The sequence below is a fragment of the Podarcis filfolensis genome, assembly GCF_964270895.1.
Source record: "Podarcis filfolensis genome assembly, contig: HAP1_SCAFFOLD_80, whole genome shotgun sequence".
Classification (NCBI taxonomy): Eukaryota; Metazoa; Chordata; class Lepidosauria; order Squamata; family Lacertidae; genus Podarcis; species Podarcis filfolensis.
Genome location: NW_028149486.1, coordinates 67,036 through 89,405, shown reverse-complemented (window position 1 = coordinate 89,405; position 22,370 = coordinate 67,036). Strand labels below are relative to the sequence as shown.

The window sequence follows — 22,370 nt, the reverse complement described above, 5'->3', positions numbered from 1 at the left end:
TTTTTAAGAAGGTCTCTCCTTCAGTCTTCAGAGAGTAGCTGGAACTGGGGAGGCAGAAAAAGGTCCTCCTTTCCTTCCACTCTGCAGTTTTAATCCGAAATCTTAGGTTGTGCGATCAGAGCTCGGAAACTGCTCGTGTCTATGACATTCCCTGTTGCAAAATGCGCCTAGCACCATGCGAGTTTCAGACACTGGAGGTGGTGGATGATTGTGTCTACCTAAGAAACCAACAACCTCTTCATTGATGCTGACCTGGACAAGTGTACTGGCGAGGCAGTTCCGGCAACGGCTCACCTCTCCAAAAGTGTACAGTGGTACCTCTGGTTAAGAACTTAATTCGTTCTGGGGGTCTGTTCTTAACCTGAAACTGTTCTTAACCTGAGGTATCACTTTAGCTAATGAGGCCTCCCGTTGACGCCGTGCCGCTGCTGCATGATTTCTGTTCTCATCCTGAAGCAAAGTTCTTAACCCGAGGTACTATTTCTGGGTCAGCGTAGTCTGTAACCTGAAGCGTCTGGAACCCAAGGGACCACTGTATGGGAGAATGGGATGCTAACCATTCAATACCAAGATGAAGGTCTACTAGGACTGTGTGTTGAGCAAGCTGCTTTGTGAAGTGAATTGTGAACAATTACAACCATCAGAAAAACCCCTCAATGCCTTCCACAAGCTCTGTGTCAGGAAGATTTTGGGCAATACAAGGCAGGACAGTGTCAAACAAAGATGTGCTTTCCTAACCTCAAATTCCCAGCATGTTCCCATTCCATTCTCAGCAAGGTCTATGCTGGCTTGATCATGTCCAAGGTCAAAACAGTTGATAGACCTCCATTTAAGGTGAGTTTAAGGGGTATTATAATCCCAGGTGCTGCAAGTGGCCCTGTAGAGCTCCCTCAAAACCAGGGAGGCTTATCACAGAGAGAGATGCATGGAATTTCCGAAGAGATATTATGATGCACAAGGGAGCCTTACTGAGAGAGGCCACGATCCCACAATTCTCCTCCATGACTTCCTTATGCAGAGCTCTCTGGTCATGATCCAGCAACGCCCATTCCTCATCTGTGAAATGAACAGCGACATCTTCAAAGCACACTGGACCCTAAGAGAGAAAGGGAAAGATCCTCTTTAGACAGCACTAAGGTTGTCTGCTACACATTGCTCTGTTTCTTTCTGCTCATTAAATGGTGTTTTGTTTCAATGGGATCGTCCTGCTGCACATTTTAATTGTGGGTGCTGCTTTTAATGTCTTAAGGGAATTCTTTTCTTGTGTGATTTAGTGATGGACATTAATCTTAGTATAAATGGGTAGAATCCCACATTGTGTTCTTAAAATCCTTCTGTCTGTGCCAGATGGAAGGATCCCCTCTCTGCTCCCCATGTCCTGTTCTTGGGGTGGGGGAGACCCTTCTGATGCCCTAAAGACAACTTCAAGAAGTGCACTGCAGGAATGGAGGGAGGAGAAGGTGGGGAAACCCCATTGTGCAACTGATGTAACAGGATAGGTGAATCCCGGGAACTGTTTTTTAGGCCTGGTGAACTAACTACTTAGAAGTCTATTTTAGCATTCAATGATAACTCTAGAAATAAAATGACAATGACTTATAAATCATCCTATTGACCTTCAGAAGGTGAGTTAAGGCAAGGTGGCTGTTCCTTATTCTCAGCCCATTAAGCTTCTCGAACGGCATTCCCAGCCTCTTGGCTTCTGTCTAGGCTGCCCTTGACAAAGACGCCTTAAGAGAAGCTTGGACAGAAGCCAAGAGGAGGAGAGAGATTCCTTGGGGGCCAGAGGCACCCTGGCTGCCCCACCCCTCAGCCCCCTTTCCCAGAGGGCTCCCTCCCTCTACCTGAGCTGCTTCCACAGCCGTTGCTTCTCCTTCCCCACCAGGAATAGATGGAAGAGGAGGTCTTGCTGGCATCATCTGGTCACCTGCAAGAGACAGAGGTAAGTGGGAAGCCAGGAGTGCAGCTGCTCTTCAAAAAGTCTCACCTTCTGAGTGCATCTGGACATTTGGACCCATTTCATAATTTAGTTGGGTTAAAAAATACATCTCCCTCCTTGGTGCTCTTGGCCCCAAGTTTCTCCCCCCCCCCAAAAAAGAGGAAAACAACCCATGGATTTGTTTTGATATCCACAGAAAGGAACCAAATGGAGAACGGACTCCTTCCTTACCCAGCAGCCTCTCTCTGGTGTTCAACCGAGTCCTTTTGGTCTCAGAGGAATCTGGGCCCATTTCTGCAAACAGATCCTGTCTCTGAAATAGCAACAAATATTCAAAACAGAAACTATGAAGAAGAGTTAGAAAAGGAATGACAGGCAAAAACTGAAGGGCAATCTGATAGCATTGAATGGCTGCTTTCCAAAAAAGGATGGTATATTAACAGAGAATTTTCAGATATTGTCACTCACGTTCGGAGCCCCTTTGGAGTATCTAGATGAAAGTCTCTCTCACCTGCTGCTCTGCCTGCTTTCTCTCCTCCGCCTGACTCAGTAGGAAACCTTCGGCCAGGGCCACCGCCTGGGAACTGCTCTCCGCTCCACATTCCCTCACCCAGCTCTCCATCTCCAGTGGAAGGACAGCCAGGAACTGCTCCAAGATCACCAGGTCCAGCATCTCAGCTTTCGTGTGCCTTTCTGGCTTCAGCCATTGATGGTAAAGGTGGTAGAGTCGGCTGCAAACCTCTCGAGGTCCTTTGGCCTCCTGGAAGCAGAACTGCCTCAATTGCTGGCTCTGCACCTCTGAGCGGAGAGTGTCCTCCTCACCCAGGATCTTCTGCACAGTTTTTCCCCAGAATCCCCCACTGCTCCCGGTTCTGATGGCATGGCCTCTTCCTGCTTCAGGGCCAGCTGAGTTTTGCTCATCCATCTGTGCTCTCAGGAAGCCTCCAAGAGAGATGAAGGAACCCCTTGATCTTCTGCCAAGTTCTGTCTGTCTGAATTAGAGATCCTTGCAAATTCTACAAAGCAAATACATCACTCTGTTACAAAACTGACATATTGCCTGGAAGAGAAAAATATTCCGTGAGGAAGTATGTATGAGTATTGGAAGAGCCAGCTCTGGACTGCACCACAACCCAGACTCTTGAGGTTTCTTTAGAAAGGAGAAGGAAAACGTATTTTTCGCTCCATAAAATGCACCAGAGCATAAGGCGCACCTAGTTTTTAGAAGGGGATGCAAGAAAAAAAATATTTTTAAAGGGAGCTCTGCGCAGAGCCTGTATGCATCCCAGGCTCTGCTCAGTGCTCCCTTTCACGAGTCGCGTGGAGCGTGTGTGGGGCGCTTGCAGGCTTTTCCCCAGGAGGGAGAAGCCCCCAAGAGCCGCACACATGCTCCACGCGGCTAGTGAAAGGGAGTGTGGCTCTTGGGAGCTTTTCCAGGAGGTGGGGGAAGGGACTGAGGGGCTGCCCTCTGTCCCTTCCCCCACCTCCCACAAAAGCCAGCAAGAGCCACACGCTCATTAAAGGGTGCACGGCTCCTGCGGGCTTTTCTACGAGGAGGGAGAAGGGACTGACTGGCCACGTCAGTCCCTCCTCCCTCCTCGGGGAAAAGCCTGCAAGAGCCGGGCGGAGCGTATGTGCGGCTCTTGGGGGTGTTTTCTGCCTGCCTCCTGCCTGCATTCCCTCCATAAGACGCACACACATTTCCCCTTTTTAGGAGGGAAAAAGTGTGTCTTATGGAGAGAAAAATACGGTAAGTCTCCAGCCCTCCTAGAGGGAAAGTGACCATGCAAAATGTGCAGGGAACTGCTGGTCTTTCTGAGAGATGAATCAGCCTGGTTGCTGCTGCCTTTCAGAGTTTTCAATCAAGGAATGAAGTCAGAACTGTGATTGACAAGTGACTCATTTGTACTGAGTGTTATCTGAGCATTGGGTTATGGTGGAGGTCCTAACTCAGGACTCCTCAAGAGTTGTCTCCTGCCCAACCCCATTCAGAGCACATTTATTCCCTTATCTGGCTAACTTCTGAGGGCCAAATGACATGTGGGTGGGGTCAAAGGACAACAACACTCGAAAGCAAATAAAGTGGGACTCGCCTTTCTAAGCGTGTAATGTGTTTTCAAGTGTTCTTATTGCTGTTTTTTAAATTTTGTAATCTGCTCTTGGAAATTCGGGTGATGGGCAGGGAACAAGCAATAATGATGATGATGTTACATTGCTTAACATGCCCCCTCCCCAGTGATGAATACTTGAGGGCACTCCTGGGTCCATCATGGTCGCTTGAGGCTCAGGTGCCCATGTCCAGCTCAGGCTAGTTCCCCACCCCACAGACCTTCTGGGACAGAGAGGACATGGCCCTGGTCCTTCCTGCTCTGCACCAGATGGGATGGTTGCAACGCTCTCTGTGTGGAACTGCCCTTGAAGGTGACTCGGGAACTGGCCCAAAATGCAGCAGCCAGATGATTGGCTGGGCTGCCTCTCTTTATGAATGGCATTTCTCTCCCACCTCTTTGCCCAAGGAGATCAAGGTGGCATCCATGGGTCTACCCCTCCCCACTGAGTCCCCCCACAACAAACACATTGGATTCCTGTTTTAAAACAGTTGCACTGGTTGTTTCCTTTCCAGCAGGACCTCTCCTGCTCTCAATGCCTTGGCTTGTGAGACCTCCAGTGGTGCTTTCATGGAACTATAGAAGTGGATGGCACCCCAAGGATCATCTAGCTCAACCCCAGGCAATCTCAGAGGCCACGCTTGCATCTGGAGGAACTGAGCACTGGAGGAGAAAATGGGCCCTGCAGGATCAGGCCAGAGGCCTCCCTCCTATAGAGGAGACAGAGAAGAGGAGCCACCCATTGCCCTCTCCTCCTCCTACTCCACGGATTGGCCTCCTCCTCTTTTAACGCCACCTTTATTGGTGGCCTCTGCCTCTTGTGGGAGGGAGTTCCACAGGTTTTACTCTGTCCTGCAAGAGGAAGCGCTTTCTCTTCTCTGCCTTCCTTCCTTCCTTCCTTCCTTCCTTGCACCAGTGAGGTTTTAGGGACCAGGGTATATTTCATGTCCGAATGTTTCCATCCGCGGACAACCTCTGTCATAAAAGGGGACTGATCCATACATCTGAATGGGGTTTCTCTGCATGCATTTCCCCACTCCTGGACCCAAGGGGTCAGCAGCGCATCCATGCAAAGGAAGCGCAGAGCTGCCGCCCTCCTGCGACCCTCCGCGCCCTGACTTGCCCCCCTCTTGCCATGCAGCGCTGGGACCCCCGCTCTCCCCATGGGCCCTATCCTGGGAGAGAGGAGACTCACCGGATCCCAGCAGGTGCCTCCAGGCAGCCTCTGCAGAGCCGAACCAACGGGACCCCCACACGCCCGACTTCTTGCAGGAAAGGGAGGGATTGGGCTTTCGCTCTGGAGGACCCTGCCCCCCCCCCGTCTTACTTTCCTGTCTAGGAATCTAACTCGATTCCGTTTAACCCTTGGCAAGCCGAGCGCACCCAACTCACGCCTCTCCCTCTCTCGAGAGCCGGAGCATCGCGCACCAAAGGCATCCCGAGAAGGCGGAGCAGGAGAGGTTTATGGATTACTTCCGGCAAGGGATACCTTCAGTTTTGGACAGCAGCTGAACAGCTGGCCCCCTAACAGCTGGCCCCTGAACACGGGTCCTAAGAAATCTTCACTGGCTCCCGGTCCGTTTCTGAGCACCATTCAAAGTGTTGGTGCTGACCTTGAAAGCCCCAAATGGTCTCAGCCCGAGGAAAACATTTCCGCAAAAAGATCAAAACATGTAGCCGCAGGTGATACAATAGGAGCCTTTCGGCAAATGGCCTTTGCAACTCAACTCACTGGGTGGTAACAAAGTATACACATTTGCCTCTTTTCAACGGATGCTTTCGCTTAGCCCCGTTTCCTCAATGAATCCACCCATTTCAGTAAAACCTGAGCTGAAATAGTAAGGAAAGCAAAAGAGGAGCCCTGTCTGACCCCCGTCAGCCTCCAGACTCCCCCAGTCACGCGGCAGGAGATTCTTCCTGAGCCCCCCCCCCCTCCGTGAGGTGGGTATGACATCATGGATGATCCAGTGATGATCCATATGACCTATTGATGATCCACATGATCCAAGCAGACTGGGCCAAAGAGCAGATCTCTAGGCCTGAATGAAACGGGTCTGCGATGATGGATTCGGGGGTCAAGAAATCCGCCCTTTCCAATGCTCTCTCAGGCTGGCCAGGAAAAGGCAGGGAGCAGGAATCGTCAGGCATCCCGGTTGACAGACAGACTTGTCATGTTGCCAAAACATGGAGTCTGAGCTGATTTCCATGTACAACTCACTTTGTGGCGCAACCGGGGATGTTTTTGGGGTGCTCTCTCTGTGACGGGGGCGTCGATTATTTGAGGATGTACAAATTGCAACGCGCTTTAGTTCTGGGCTGCTTCACTCCTCGCATGGGGGGGGGGTGCTCTGCGCGCAAACAGATCAACAGCTGCCTTGCTTTCTTCCTGGCCCCATTGTGTTACCTCTGACAGAGTCACAAGGGAGGAATTTTACCTGGGTGTCGGGGCTTTGTGTGCAAAAAGCAAAGCCACTTTTTTTCCTAACACAGGAGTCACAAAGCCTAACCCGCTGTTCAGTGTGCACCAATACCTAAAACCTGGAATGGATCTAAGATCATGGCGTGGGGGGCGGGGGGAGGGAAGGATTTTCAGTGTAAACATTGTAGGGGGGGCCGCACTTTGCAGCTGGATTGCCGGGATCAGCCCCTTCCCCGCTCTCCTCGTCCCCAGAAGGAAGAAGGAAGGGGGAAACCTTCCTCTCCTTCGCCCCCCCCTCAATTCCTCCCCTCCCGGTACATCCTCCTCTCACCCCGCCCCCACAACCCTCAACCCCTCCCCCGTATGTCGCACCTCTTCCTCCTCCTCCCATCCGGCTTCTGTTTCCGGAATGAGCGGAGAGAGCCCCCCTCCCAACCTGCCTGCTTCTCCCGGACGTGGAGCTTTTGGGCCGGATTGCTGCTCTGCGGCGTAGCTCGGGGGGGGCGCTTTTCGGAAAAGGGAAGAGGGGCGGCAGGGGACCCCCCGTGGATGTTGCAGGAAAGGAAAGGAGAATCGGGAGCGAGAACAAAGAGGTAAAGGGGTCACGGGGGGGGGGAGAGGGGAGAAAAGGACCCAGAGACCCCCTCCAGCTCCCCCAAGCGCCTTCCGTGGGGTCTGGATCCCTGCGCGCGTGCTGCGAAGGGGGCTTTCCTTGGCCCCTTGGGTGCCTTGGCAGCGGCGGACATGGGGAATCTACGCAGGGGGTCCCCACGAGGACCCCCATTGCCCGTTTCCCCCGCGCAGGCATTCCTGGGGTCCTGTGGGCTCCGCACGGATAAAGCCAGGCCATGAAAGGGTTAACGGGCGTGAGGGACGCCTGGATAGAGACCCCCCGTCCCTAATCTGCTCGTCTTGGGGTGGACCCTCAGGATGGAAAGATGGGGGATGAGGGCTGAGGGCTGAGCCGCGCCAAGGGGGGCCTCTGGGTGCAGGGGAGACTCTGGGACAGAGGGAGGGAGTCGAGGAAGTGGGGAGGGGGAGCATCCCTGGGGCAGGGAAGGGCAGCACTGGTGGGGGGGAGAGAGGAAGACCAGTCTTTGGGGACACTTCTCCATGGTGGCGCCTGCGGGGATTTTCTGGAGGGGCCGCCTAGGCTTCACCCTCCCACCCAGGAATCGGCCACCCCTTCAAGGCGACCAGAGAGGGATCCCTGAAAAGTGGGGGTCCAGTCCCCCCACCCCTCCTTCCTGTAACCTCCATCCTCTTCCCACCTCATAAGCCCCCATAAGCCCCTGCCCTGTCCAGGAAGAGGGGAGGGGAGAGGCCTTCTCAGAAGCAGCTCTTCGTTTCCGCAGTCCCACCCAGGAAGCAGCCAGGAACCTTTTCCTCTCTCTCAGGCTTCCATCTTAAGTTTCTCTTCCACTGCCTGGTTCCAGTACAAAGAAAAGACAGTAAAACATCAGACATTAAAAACCTCCCGATAGAGGGTTGCCTTCAGCTGTCTTCTAAATGTCAGAATGTTTTTTTTTTTAATTTTTTTTTAATAAAATTTTTATTGGTTTTTCAACATATAATATAAAACAATACAAAAGACAAACACAAACAAACAAACATATAAACATGTATAATTTCATAAGTTTTTCATGTACCCAATTTCAGCGACTTCCCCATGCCTCCCTTTTCTGCATCCCTGTTTTGAACTTTTTTTCCAGCAACCCCTGGTCCCAATTACTTATTTAGTTCCTTTCTGTAACCTCTTTCTTTCCTATCCAATCATTTATCGCTGCAAATCTGTTATGCTTTACCCATGACATTTTAACACTCAATAATTTTACAAATTTTTTTAAGATAAAGTTTAAATTTCTTCCAATCTTCTTCCGCCGTCTCTTTCCCTTGGTCACGGATTCTGCTTGTCATCTCTGCTAATCCCATATACTCGATCACCTTCGTCTGCCACTCTTCCAGAGTGGGTAGTTCTTGTGTCTTCCAATACTTTGCTAGTAGAACTCTCGCTGCTGTTGTAGCATACATAAAGAACATCCTATCTTTCTTTGACACCAATTGGCCTACCATGCCCAGGAGAAAAGCCTCTTTTTTTTAATGAAAGGTACACTTAAGCACCTTCTTAATTTCATTATATATCATTTCCCAGAAGACCTTAATCCTTGGGCACGTCCACCAAAGGTGATAGAAAGTGCCTTCAGTTTCATTACATTTCCAACATTTATTATTGGGCAAATGGTAAATTTTTGCAAGCTTGACTGGGGTCATGTACCACCTATAAATCATTTTCATAATATTCTCTCTTAAGGCATTACATGCCGTAAATTTTATACCGGTGGTCCATAACTGTTCCCAGTCAGCAAACATAATGTCATGACCAATGTCCTGTGCCCATTTAATCATAGCTGATTTAACCATTTCATCCTGTGTATTCCATTTCAGCAGCAAGTTGTACATTCTAGACAGGTTCTTCCTATTGGGTTCTAACAGTTCTGTTTCTAACTTTGACTTCTCCACCTGGAAGCCGATTTTCCTATCCTGTTTGAAAACTTCATTTATCTGGTAAAAATGTAGCCAATCTCTTACTTTAAACTTCATTTTCTCATAACTCTGTAATTTCACATTTCCACCTTCTTGTTCTACAATTTCCCAATATTTTGGCCATTTAGATTCCATATTAAGTTTTTTAACTTCCTTAGCCTCCATTGGTGACAACCACCTAGGGGTTTTATTTTCCAACACATCTTTATAACGAATCCAAACATTATATAATGCTTTCCTAACAATATGGTTTTTGAAACTTTTGTGGATTTTTACCTTGTCATACCAGATATATCCATGCCAACCAAATCTATTATTGAACCCTTCTAGGTCCAAAATGTCTGTGTTCTCAAGAAGTAGCCAATCTTTCAACCAGCAAAAAGCTGCTGCTTCATAGTAAAGTTTTAAATCCGGCAGGGCAAACCCCCCTCTTTCTTTTGCATCAGTTAATATCTTAAATTTTATTCTGGGCTTTTTGCCCTGCCAGACAAATCTCGATATATCTTTCTGCCACCTCTTGAAACAGTCCATTCTGTCCACAATCTGCAATGTTTGAAACAAAAACAACATTCTTGGCAAAACATTCATCTTAATAACAGCAATTCTACCTAACAAGGAAAGTCTCAAATTTGACCATATTTCCAAATCTTTCTTAATTTCTGTCCAGCATTTCTCATAGTTATCTTTAAATAAGTTCACATTCTTAGTTGTTAGATTAACCCCTAGATATTTCACCTTATTTGCTAACATTAATCCAGTTTCACTCTGAAACTTCTCTCTTTCTTCCACCGTTAAGTTCTTTCCCAATACCTTTGTTTTTTGTTTATTTAACTTAAAACCTGCCACTGGACCAAAAACTTGTATTATCTCCAAAACTTTTTTCGTACTAGTGTCTGGCTCTTGCAGAGTTAAAACTAGATCATCTGCAAACGCTTTCAACTTGTATTGTTTAGCTCCGACCTGAATCCCTTTTACCAGCTGGTCTAAATGTCAGAATGTTGCCCATTTCCTCGCCCTCTGCCTGCTTCCCTGTAACTTCGCATCTCGCGGGGGGGGGGGATCAGCAGAAGACCTCCGAAGGACCACCTCCCTGTCCAGATTGAGCGATTTTGGGGGAGATGCTCCTTCAGGTCTACAGGGCCGAGGCTGTTGAGGGCTTTAGGTTGCAGATCTTGCTGCTCCATAACGATCTCATTCAGCAAATAAATTTATTACTGAAGGCAAAGAAGCATAACAGGATCCAAAAAATAGCAAAAACTTAACTTACGTAAAACCCTAACTCAGCATACCAAAACAGCACTCAAGTATGAATCACACAAGCAGAGTAGAGAAATAGCAGACTAGGAAGTGGGACCAGGTGCCTTTCGGCCTTGTAATTTATATTCTATTAAATGTCAGAGTAACCTTGGGACTGGATAACAAGCCTGGCTCACTCCAGTTTAAACCAGCTTCATCTGGTTCCCCAAAACAAGAAAGGTTCTTCATAACCTCATCGCAACTTATCCCACCACCAGCTCTCAGCAGAAAGGAAACTGCCAAGTTTCAGGAAGCCTGTATTAGATCAATATTTTTCTATGCCTGGAAAATGCAACCATGACAATTTAAAGATCAGCACTAACAATTTGAATTGTGCTTGAAAATGTGCTGGGAGCCAGGAAAGATCCTTTAGGAGCAGTGATATGTGGTCTCGGTGGCTGCTCCCATTCAGTTGCAGTTTTGGGTAACCTTCTAAGGTAGCCCCATGTAGACCACATAGCAGTAGTCCAAGCCGGAAACAACCAGAGCATGCACCACTCTGGCGAGACAGTGTGCGGGGAAGGAGGGTCTCAGCCTGTGTTCCAGATGGAGCTGCTAGACAGCTGCCCTGGACACAGAATTGAGCTGCGCCTCCATGGTCAGCTGTGAGTCCAAAATGACCACTAGGCTGTGCACCTGGTCCTTTAGGGCCATAGTTACCCCATTCAGGACCAGGGGGTCCCCCACACCTGCCCACCCCTTGTTCCCCAGGGACAGTACTTCTGTCTTGTCAGGATTCAACCTCAATCTGTTAGCCGCCACCCATCCTCAAACCACCTCCAGGCACCAACACAGGGCATTCACCACCTTCACTGGTTCCAATTTAAATGAGAAGAAGAGCTGGGTATCACCCACATACTGGTGAACACCCAGCCCAAAACCCCTGATGATCTCTCCCACCAGCTTCATATAGATATTAAAAAGCATGGGGGAGAGGACGGAGCCCTGAGGCACCCCACAAGTGAGAGCCCAGGGGTCTGAACACCCATGCCCCAACATCAATTTCTGGACATGGCCCAGGAGGAAGGAGCGGAACCACTGCATAACCATTTCCCCAGCTCTCCTCGAGGGTCCAGAAGGACACCATGGCCAAAGATCTCCAAAGCCACTGAGAGATCTAGCAGAACCAGGAAATAGCTTTCCCCTCAGACTCTAGCGCATCCGAGATTATCAACGAGCACAACCAGGGCAGTTTCTGTTGCATGATGAGGCCTAAATCCCAATTGGAAGGATAATGGTGGCAGAAGCTTTCCTGGTCCTGCACCCCCAAAAGCTCCAGGCACAAGACTTTCATTAGCTTTGAAGGGGCCATCGGATACTTGGTGGCCTTTTCTTCAAAAGACAAATATTCTGAATACTTTTTAATTGATGTATGATGTAAATAGTGCTTCTGTTTTACATATTCCACATTGGAGAGATTCTGATACACAGATCTGAGTTCATCGCTCCCCCTGAAACTGATGTGTTAGCAGCACTACAAGCCTGGGCAGTGTGTTTGGGGGCCCTGGGCTGCCTAGACAACAAGACCCCCTTCTCAGCCTTGCTTATATGGTCCCAAGGAAAGCAGAGCAGTACGTTAGGCACCAGCTTGGCTGCAAGAGTGGCTGGAAGGAGGTGTGCAGGACACCATGTAACTATCTTAGAGACTCCACTCTGGATTTGTGTAGGTTTTCCTCCATAGCCTTTTCTTCTTCTGAAGATAACTCACGAGGCAGCAAAGTATTACGACCAGAGTTTTCCTTCTCGATGGGCTTCCTTCCCTGGTTGACGAGCCCCATCTGCCCTTCACTTTCCTCTGCAGCAGGGGCAGAATCTGCTTTCTTGACTGTGGGATTCACTGTTGTTCTCATCCTCTCCATCCACCAGGGCCTGCCTTCACCTGCAGCAGAATTCCCTAATAAACCAAGGATTTGAGACCCATCAGCTATCCTCACCTGGTTTAGCCGGCCGATTGAAGCCGTTCCTGGGATTGTGGCCTCTGTTGCATGCTGACAGCTTCTGGAAGCCACAGGTGAGAGCTGAGTGCAGGGTGGGGACCAATGGTGGATAAATTACCCCATAAGGTGCATGACATTTCCCCCACCAAAGGAACTACCGCTCCCCTAACACCCCATGACATCGTATGATTATGATATTTAAGACAGAACAGGAACAAATTCATGTCCCCAGAAATAACACAACCTCAGTCCATTAGTGAATCAATACTACATTTTCAAGGTACTACATATTCCACTAAGTACAGTTTATCATTTGGCCTTGAATATCCTGCTTTTCTGTGTCATTTTAGGATAGTCCTGCATCAGAAGATGGGCACGAGATCAGACAGGACATCATTCTTTAAAAAATCAAGCTGCTTTATGAACATTTGTTGAGGATTTTGATAGTTGCTCATGAATTATTATCATTTGATGACATTGCAACTCCACTTCCTAAAAAATGGGAACATGGGTAGGAGTTGAGGGAATGAAGGAGACATTGAAATAGGAGAAGGTGCTAATGGAACTTGATTTGTTCTCTTTCCCTTAGTTCTCTTCCTTGAAACCAAAACAGGATTCCCTTTCCTCCCACTCTGAAGAAGGAGATGGAGAAGGCAGTCAGAACTCCAGGGGATGGGTCACCTCCCCCCCGCCATTAGGAATAGAAATTAAAATGTGTGAAATGTGGACTATGTTCATTGAATGAGCACACATAGTTCACATCAATGACCTCCAACAGGGGAGAAACCATTTAAAGGTATGGAGTGTGGCAAACGTTTCACTCATAGTGGAAACCTTAGAACACATCAACGGACTCACACAGGGGAGAAACCATTTAAATGCCTGGAGTGCGGAAAGACCTTTACTGGTAATGGAAACCTTAGAAGACATCAACGGACTCACACAGGGGAGAAACCATTTAAATGCCTGGAGTGCGGAAAGACCTTTACTGGTAATGGAAACCTTAGAACACATCAACGGACTCACACAGGGGAGAAACCATTTAAATGCCTGGAGTGCGGAAAGTGCTTCAGTAGTAATGGATACTTTAAATTACACCAGTGGATTCACACAGGGGAGAAACCATATAAATGTATAGAGTGCGGAATGAGCTTCGGTGATAATGGAAGCCTTAGAACACATCAACGGACTCACACAGGGGAGAAACCATATAAATGTATAGAGTGCGGAATGAGCTTTAGTGATAATGGAAGCCTTAGAAGACATCAATGGACTCACACAGGGGAGAAACCATATAAATGTATAGAGTGTGGAAAGAGCTTTAGTGATAATGGAAAACTTAGAAGACATCAACGGACTCACACAGGGGAGAAACCATATAAATGTATAGAGTGTGGAAAGAGCTTTAGTGATAATGGAAACCTTAGAGGACATCAATGGACTCACACAGGGGAGAAACCATTTAAATGCCTGGAGTGCGGAAAGTGCTTCAGTAGTAATGGATACTTTAAATTACACCAGCGGACTCACACAGGGGAGAAACCATATAAATGTATAGAGTGCGGAATGAGCTTTAGTGATAATGGAAGCCTTAGAACACATCAACGGACTCACACAGGGGAGAAACCATATAAATGTATAGAGTGCGGAATGAGCTTTAGTGATAATGGAAGCCTTAGAAGACATCAACGGACTCACACAGGGGAGAAACCATATAAATGTATAGAGTGTGGAAAGAGCTTTAGTGTTAATGGAAGCCTTAGAACACATCAACGGACTCACACAGGGGAGAAACCATATAAATGTATAGAGTGCGGAATGAGCTTTAGTGATAATGGAAACCTTAGAACACATCAACGGACTCACACAGGGGAGAAACCATTTAAATGCATGGAGTGTGGAAAGAGCTTCAGTCAGAATGCAGACCTTAAAAAACATCAACGGACTCACACAGGGGAGAAACCATATAAATGTATAGAGTGTGGAAAGTGCTTCAGTAGTAATGGATGCTTTAAATTACACCAGCGGACTCACACAGGGGAGAAACCATATAAATGTATAGAGTGTGGAAAGAGCTTTAGTTATAGTGGAAACCTTAGGGAACATCAACGGACTCACACAGGGGAGAAATCATTTAAATGCATGGAGTGTGAAAAGAGCTTCAGTCAGAGAGGAACCCTTAGAAGACATCAACGGACTCACACAGGGGAGAAACCATATAAATGTATAGAGTGTGGAAAGAGCTTTAGTGTTAATGGAAGCCTTAGAAGACATCAACGGACTCACACAGGGGAGAAACCATATAAATGTATAGATTGTGGAAAGTGCTTCAGTAGTAATGGATACTTTAAATTACACCAGCGGACTCACACAGGGGAGAAACCATATAAATGTATAGAGTGTGGAAAGAGCTTCAGTCAGAGTGGACACCTTAGAAGACATCAGCAGACACACAGCGGAGAAACCATTTAAATGTATGGACTGTGGAAGGAGCTTCAGTCAGAGAGGAACCCTTGATTTATGTCAACAAACTCACACAAAACACAAACCTTATAAATATCAGGAAAGTAGATAGAGGTTGAGTCCTAGTGGAAATTCTAAATCAACAGACTCACGGACAGGAAGAACATTAGGAATTGAAACCCTTCAAACCATCCACAAACTCAGAGAGGAGAAGCAGTTTAAATGAAAAGATTGCAAAAGTGCTTTATTTACAATGGAGTGTTTAAGGAACATCCAGGGACTCTCACATGGAAGATCCCATTTTGGTGTCTGGAGTGTGGGACATCTTCCTCTCAGAGTCCACTCTTTTCTTCACAGAAATGAACTCGGCAGGAAATCAGTCTTGAACACATTTTGTGTATGTGAAGTTCTGGTATTTATGTGTAAAACTGTATAGTAATGAAATATTGAAGGCAATGTCAAACAATGTGATTATAATCTAAGATGTAAAGTACCTTTCAATAGAGAAGGGGTGAGGGTTTATCTGGATTGCTGGTGGTCAGTGAGGATTAAAGCTGGGCGACATATTGTTCCAAACTGGTTTCTAGACCACATCGTGATAACCTTTCAAAAACAACTGATATGGCAACACACCACAGATCACAGTGTGTGTTTCTGGGATGCCCATTTGCCTGGAAGCAGCCGGCAGAAAGCTTTGCTTTGTGAAGCCCCTGAATATGCCGAGTTGCTGACTTCCCTCCCAGAAGACAGGAAGCGAAAGACACACATCCATTGCCCTGTCTCCTTCCAGCCTCTTTCCTCCCTTGCTCCCTTCTGCCGGTTTGTGTGCCTGACTTAGATATCCTGTGTGCTCTATTTCTTTACGGCTGAAACTGGATTTCCTCTCAGGAGCTAAGTTTTGTGCCTCACTGGGGACCCAGTGAGAACTGTATGCTTTGAAAGCTCAGTAAATTATTACCGAAGAAGTCCTGCTGCTTCTCTGTGTGTTTTTGACCTGAGTGTGGGACTTGCTCTACACGTGGCCCCTACTCTCCTCCTGTCCTGGAGTTGCTTTACTCAAGCATGCAAGACGGGTGCATCTGTGTGCACTCAAAAGCAAATAAAGTAGGACTCGCCTTTCTATGAGAGTACAGTGGTACCTTGCGTTACAGACGCTTCAGGTTACAGACTCTGCTAACCCAGAAATAGTACTTCGGGTTAAGAACTTTGCTTCAGGATGAGAAGAGAAATCGTGCTCCGGCGGTGGTGCAGCAGCAGGAGGCCTCATTAGCTAAAGTGGTGCCTCGGGTGGGGTGCTGTCTTGCTTTGGACATGAAGGAGAGCAGACATGATTCCTTTGTCCTGATGTGGGCTGAATAAACTGCTTGTAAATCTGCTCACATATGCCTCTCCAGCCACTTCTCTTGTGCCTTTACTCTGCTGAGTGTGCATGCCCAGCTTCTGAAGCTCAGGTTGCAGTTTCATGCTGATCCAAGGACTGGAGATCGCCCAGCACAGCCGGGGGGCTGCCATTTGCCCCCAGTTCCTTGGCTGCATCCCAACACTAAGCACTGGAGGAGAAAATGAGCCCTGCAGGATCAGGCCAGAGGGCTCCCTCCTAGAGGGGAGACAGAGCAGAGGAGCCACCCATCACCCTGTCCTCCTCCTCCTCCACCACAGATTGGCCTCCTCCTCTTTTAAACCACCTTGATTGGTGGCCTCTGCCTCTTGTGGGAGGGAGTTCCACAGGTTTTATTCTGCCCTGCTAGAGGAAGTGCTTTCTCTTCTCTTCCTTCCTTCCTTCCTTCCTTCCTTCCTTCCTTCCTTCCTTCCTTCCTTCCTTGCACCAGTGAGGTTTTAGGGACCAGGGTATATTTCATGTCTGAATGTTTCCATCTGCGGACAACCTCGACTTCTTGCAAGAAAGGGAGGGATTGGGCTTTCGCTCTGGAGGACCCTGCCCCCCCCCGTCTTACTTTCCTCTCTAGGAATCTAGCTCGTTTCCATTTAACCCTTGGCAAGCCGAGCGCACCCAACTCACGCCTCTCCCTCTCCCGAGAGCAGGAGCATCGCGCTGCAATGGCATCCCGAGAAGACAGAGGACGAGAGGCTTATGGATTACTTCCGGCAAGGGATACATTCAGTTTTGGACAGCAGCTGAACAGCTGGCCCCTGAACACGGGTCCTAAGAAATCCTCACTGGCTCTAGATCCGTTTCTGATCACCATTCAAAGTGTTGGTGCTGACCTTGAAAGCCCTAAATGGTCTCAGCCCGACGAAAACATTTCCGCAAAAAGATCAAAACATGTAGCCGCAGGTGATACAATAGGAGCCTTTCTGCAAATGGCCTTTGCAACTCAACTCACTGGGTGGTAACAAAGTATACACGTTTGCCTCTTTGCAACGTAGCCCCGTTTCCTCAATGAATCCACCCATTTCTTGATGAAATGTAACTTCTGCCAGGAAAACCTGAGCTGAAATAGGAAGGAGAGCAAAACAGCAGCCCTGTCTGACCCCCGTCAGCCTCCAGACTCCCCCAGTCACGCGGCAGGAGATTCTTCCTGAGCCCCCCCCCCCCTCCGTGAGATACGTATGACATCATGGATGATCCAGTGATGATCCATATGACCCATTGATGATCCACATGATCCAAGCAGACTGGTCCAAAGAGCAGGTCTCTAGGCCTGAATGAAACGGGTCTGCGATGATGGATTCTGGAGTCAAGAAATCCGCCCTTTCCAGTGATCTCTCCGGCTGGCCAGGAAAAGGCAGGGAGCAGGAATCGTCAGGCATCCCGGTTGACAGACAGACTTGTCATGTTGCCAAAACATGGAGTCTGAGCTGATTTCCATGTACAACTCACTTTGTGGCGCAACCGGGGATGTTTTTGGGGTGCTCTCTCTGTGACGGGGGGGGCGATTATTTGAGGGTGTGCAAATTGCAACGCGCTTTAGTTCTGGGCTGCTTCACTCCTCGCATGGGGGGGGGGCTCTGCGCGCAAACAGATCAACAGCTGCCTTGCTTTCTTCCTGGCCTCATTGTGTCGCCTCTGAGGGAGACACAAGGGAAGAATTGTGTTGGGGGGTGTGTGTGTGTGCAAAAGCCCAAGCCCTATTTTCCCCGTAGCACAGGAGTCACAGAGTCCAACCCGCTGCTCAATGTGCACAAATACCAAAAACATGGAATGGATCTAAGATCATGGCGTGGGTGGGGGGGAGGGAAGGATTTTGCAATGTAAACATTGTAGGGGGGGGACCCCACTTTGCAGCTGGATTGCCTGGATCAGCCCCTCCCGAGCTCTCCTAGTAAGAGGGGAGGGGAAAAACAATTCTTTCCCTCGCTTCCCGTCACATCCTGCTTTCACGCTGCCCCCAAACCCTCAAACACCCCCCCGGTATGTTGCACCTTTTCCTTCTGCTCCTCCTCCCCTCAATCCGGCTTCTGTTTCTGGAATGAGGGGAGAGAGAGCCCCCCCTCTCAAACTGCTTGCTTCGTCCGCAAGTGGAGCATCTACGCCGGATTGCTGCTCTGCTCCATAGCTCTAGGGGCGCGCGCTTTTGGAAAGGGAAGGAGGGGCGGCAGGACCCCCCCCCCTCCGTGGATGTTGCAGGAAAGGAAAGGAGAATCGGGAGCGAGGACAAAGAGGTAAAGGGGTCGCGGGGGGAGGGGAGAGAAGGATCCAGAGACCCCTCCAGCTCCCCCAAGCGCCTTCCGTGGGGCCTGGATCCCTGCGCGCGTGCTGCGAAGGGGGCTTTCCTTGGCCCCTTGGGTGCCTTGGCGGGGGGGCCATGCACCACCCATTCAGGGGATCCCAGCGAAGAGCCCTCGCCCCATTTCCCCCGCTTAGGCATCCCTGGGGCGCTGTGGGTTCCGCGCGGAGAGAGGTGGGCCATGAAAGGGTTAATGGGAGTGAGGGACGCCTGGATAGAGAACCCCCGTCCCTCCCCTGCTCGTCTTGGGGGGCCCTTCTGGACGGAGAGATGGAGGCGCAGGGCGAGCGCTGAGCCGCGCCAAGGGGCGCGGGGCCTCTGGGTGCAGGGGAGACTCTGGGACAGAGGGAGGGAATCGAGGAAGTGGGGAGGGGGAACATCCCTGGGGCAGGGAAGGGCAGCAATCCGGGGGGGGGGGAGAGCTAGGTAGACCAGTCTTTGGGGACACGTCTCCATCTTGGCGCCGGTGGGGATTGTCTTGGCTTCTCCCTCCCACCCAATTATCGGCCACCCCTTCAAGGCAACCAGAGGGATCACTGGAAAGTGGGGGGTCGTGTCCCCCCTCCCATTCCTTCCTGCAAACTCCATCCTCTTACTGCCCCATAAGCCCCTGCCCTGTGCAGACGCAGCGCTTCTGCCCAGTCCAACCATTGGTCCCCTGGAGAGGAGAGGAAATCCCGAGAGGAAGAGGGGAGGGGGGAGGCCTTCTCAGAAGCGGCTCTTTGTTTCCGCAATCCCACCCAGGAAGCAGCCAGAAAGCTTTTCCTCTCTCTCAGGTTTCCATCTTTATTGTCTTTTCCACTGAGGAGGATAATGTACACCTGTCATCAGAAACAGGGGTGAAGAGTTCATGGAATGGCTCTCAGAATTGATACAGAAGTTGCACCTCAAAAGCATTTCTGTTCTTCTTATTCTTTGTAGGCAGTGTCAGAGTGACTGACAAGCTGAGATACAATCCATCATCATCTTGTGATAGCCATTGCATGAATCTTCACAGTCAAAGGTCCCATTTTCATGATAGACAGTGCCTGTGACTGGAGGCTCTACACACCGGGTGTGCCTGTGCAGGCCAAAGACTCCCAGTATTAGCACAGGTGAGGTGTGTGACCTTCCCAAATTTACAGACTGTATGTGAATGAGAGTTTGTGGGTGGGATTACAGTGTACGGCAACCCTGTGATTTTCTCCACCCGTAACATTTTGTGAGTTGATATTGCAGTACGAATTCCAAAATAATTACAAAAAAATCACAAGATGATAAGAATGGCTGTACTATTTATATCCTGCCCATCTGGTTGGGTTTCCCCAGCCACTCTGGGCAGGTTACAGCACATATAAAAGACAGTAAAACATTAAACATTAAAATCCTCCTGATACAGGGCTGCCTTCAGCTGTCTTCTAAATGTCAGTATGTTGCCCATTTCCTTACCCTCTGCCTAATTCCATGTACCCTCGCTTCTCGCCGGGAAGGAACCAGCAGAAGACCCTCAGAAGAGGACCTCAGTGTCCAGACTAAACCATGGGGGTGGAGACGGTCCTTCAGGGCAGAGGCTGTTGAGGGCTTTAGGTTACAGATCTTGCTCCTCCATAATGACCTCAAGAGCAAGTTTGACGTAAAATTTTTGAGTAGTAAAAAACCCTCAGAGGCAGCAAAAATTTTATTCAGCAAATAAATTCATTACTGAATGCAAACAAGCCTAACAGGATCCAAAACATAGCAAAGACCTAACTTAAATAAAAACCTAACTTGGCATACCAAAGCAGCACTCAAGTAAATAAAAAGAATTGTCCAGTAGCTCCTTAGAGACCAACTAAGATTGTCCTGGGTATAACCTTTGGTGTGCATGCAAACTTCTTCAGATACACTGAAAGTCCCCAGACCCTTATGTATAGTGGGAGGGTTGGGTGGGGGTTTTCTCAAAAGGATAGTAGGAGATGGGTATGGTAAAGCTGTTGACGACTGTTAATGACTGCAATTAGTCCTACAGGAAAAAGCATGGGATAGTATGCATACTAACTAGCTTTAGTATGTGTAATGAGACAAGAATCCAATATCTCTATTAAGACCAGGTCTCTCCAGAGTTTTCAGTTTATTAATAAGTTGTAATTCAGCAACTTCTCTTTCAAGTCTATTTCTGAAATTCTTTTTTTATTAATTTTGACTGCGTCAGACCAATACGGCTAGCTGCCTGAATCTAGCACTCAAGTAAGACGCACACAAGCAGAGTATTGAAATAGCAGAATAGGAAGTGGGACCAGGCGCCTTTCAATACTGCAATTTATAAACAATTCAGTGTCAGAGTAACATTGGGATGGGATAACAAGCCTGGCTCACTCCAGTTTAAACCAAAATCAAGGAAGGTTCAGCATAGTCTCATAACAACTGATCCCACCACCTGCTCTCAGCAGAAAGGAAACTCCCTTATCAGCTAAAATGTTCCAGGTAGAGAAAACTCCAGCTTTGAATCACACAGAGTAGAACCTTCTTGAAGCAATAAACCAGGAATGATCTGTCTACATTAGATCAATACTATTCTATGCCTGAAAAATGCAACTATGTCACTTTAAAGGTCAGCACCAACAGTGTGAATTATGATTGGAAATGCCCTAGGAGCCAGGGAAGATCCTTTAGGACCAGTCATATGTGGTCTCGGCGGCTGCTCCGAGTTATTAGTCTAGCTGCCCCATTCTGGATTAGTTGCAGTTTCTGAGTCACCTTCAAAGGTAGCCCTACGTAGAGCACATTGCAGTAGTCCAAACTGGAGATAACCAGAGCATGCACCACTCTGGTGAGACAGTCCGAGGGCAGGGAGGGTCTCATCTGGTGTACCAGATGGAGCTGGCAGACAGAACTGACCTGTGCCTCCATGGACAGCTGTGAGTCCAAAATGACCCCCAGGCTGTGCACCTGGTCCTTTAGGGCAGGCATCCCCAACCTTCGGCCCTCCAGATGTTTTGGACTACAATTCCCATCATCCCTGATCACTGGTCCTGTTAGCAAGGGATCATGGGAGTTGTAGGCCAAAACATCTGGAGGGCCGCAGGTTGAGGGTGCCTGCTTTAGGGCCACAGTTACCCCATTCAGGACCAGGGAATCCTCCACATCTGACTGTCCTCCAGGGACAGTACTTCTGTCTTGTCAGGATTCAACCACAGCCGCCACCCATCCTCAAACCACCTCCAGGCACCAACACACGGCATTCACCACCTTCACTGGTTCCGATTTAAATGAGAAGAACCACATACTGGTGAACACCCAACCCAAAACCCCTGATGATCTCTCCCAGTGGCTTCATATAGATATTAAAAAGCATGGGGGAGAGGACAGAGCCCTGAGGCTCCCCATAAGTGAGCACCCAGGGGTCAGAACACTCATCCCCCAACACCACTTTCTGGACATGGCCCAGGAGGAAGGAGGGGAACCACTGCACAGCTGTGCCCCCAGCTCCCCTAGAGGGTCCAGAAGGATACAATGGTCAAAGGTCTTCAAAGCCGCTGAGAGATCCAGCAGAACCAGGAAACAGCTTTCCCCTCAGACTCTAGCCCATCAGAGATCATCAAGCAGCACAACCAGGACAGTTTCTGTTGCATGATGAGGCCTGAATCCCAACTGGAAGGATCATGGTGGCAGAAGCTTTCCTGGTCCTGCAGCCCACAAAAGCCCCAGCCACAATACATTTATAAGCTTTCAAGTGGCCACATGATACATGGTGGTCTTTTCTTCAAAAAACAAATATTTTGAATACTTTTACAGTGCTGTATGATGTAAGTGGCATTTCTGTTTCCCTTGTTCCACATTGGAGAGATATTGATACACAGGTCTGAGCTCATTTCTCCGCCTGAAACTGCTGTGTTAGCAGCAATGGAAGCCTGGGGAAAGTGTTGTGGGGTCCTGGGCTGCCTAGACAACAAGACCCCCTTCTCAGCAGAGCAGTACGTTAGGCACCAGCTCGGCTGCAGGAGTTGCTGGCAGGAG

General features: G+C 48.8%; 4 protein-coding genes across 9 annotated transcripts in view; 3 read left to right on the top strand and 1 right to left on the bottom strand.

The window, feature by feature from the left end:
* LOC310755000 (uncharacterized protein) overlaps positions 1 to 16,846 on the top strand; it is a gene marked incomplete at its 3' end in the record, with an annotated part of 42,635 nt that extends 25,789 nt beyond the window's left edge. The window contains exons 2-4 of the mRNA XM_083631667.1: positions 12,173 to 12,317; positions 12,833 to 14,306; positions 16,750 to 16,846. Of these exons, the coding sequence (XP_083487793.1) occupies positions 13,042 to 14,306; positions 16,750 to 16,846 (1,362 nt within the window). The 5' untranslated portion in view covers positions 12,173 to 12,317; positions 12,833 to 13,041. The remainder of the gene's footprint in view (positions 1 to 12,172; positions 12,318 to 12,832; positions 14,307 to 16,749) is intronic.
* The window catches only part of LOC310755007 (uncharacterized protein), an 88,082-nt gene that overhangs the window by 38,990 nt on the left and 26,722 nt on the right, over positions 1 to 22,370 (top strand). The gene's annotated exons all lie outside the window — the stretch shown is intronic.
* The window catches only part of LOC310755003 (uncharacterized protein), a 43,530-nt gene that overhangs the window by 4,331 nt on the left and 16,829 nt on the right, over positions 1 to 22,370 (bottom strand). The window contains exons 1-5 of one of the 3 annotated variants that reach the window (XM_083631671.1): positions 5,021 to 5,130; positions 2,451 to 2,699; positions 2,171 to 2,252; positions 1,845 to 1,927; positions 970 to 1,096 (exon numbers count right to left, since the gene is read on the bottom strand). In XM_083631671.1, the coding sequence (XP_083487797.1) occupies positions 970 to 1,096; positions 1,845 to 1,927; positions 2,171 to 2,252; positions 2,451 to 2,699; positions 5,021 to 5,116 (637 nt within the window). In that variant the 5' untranslated portion in view covers positions 5,117 to 5,130. Of the gene's footprint in view, positions 1 to 969; positions 1,097 to 1,844; positions 1,928 to 2,170; positions 2,253 to 2,450; positions 2,956 to 5,020; positions 5,131 to 22,370 lie in introns of those variants that run through there. The other 2 variants (XM_083631672.1, XM_083631670.1) reach the window with 2 other exon arrangements.
* The window catches only part of LOC310755005 (uncharacterized protein), a 43,132-nt gene continuing 38,959 nt past the window's right edge, over positions 18,198 to 22,370 (top strand). The window contains exon 1 of the mRNA XM_083631673.1: positions 18,198 to 18,330. The gene's annotated coding sequence lies outside the window, so the exon portion shown is untranslated. The remainder of the gene's footprint in view (positions 18,331 to 22,370) is intronic.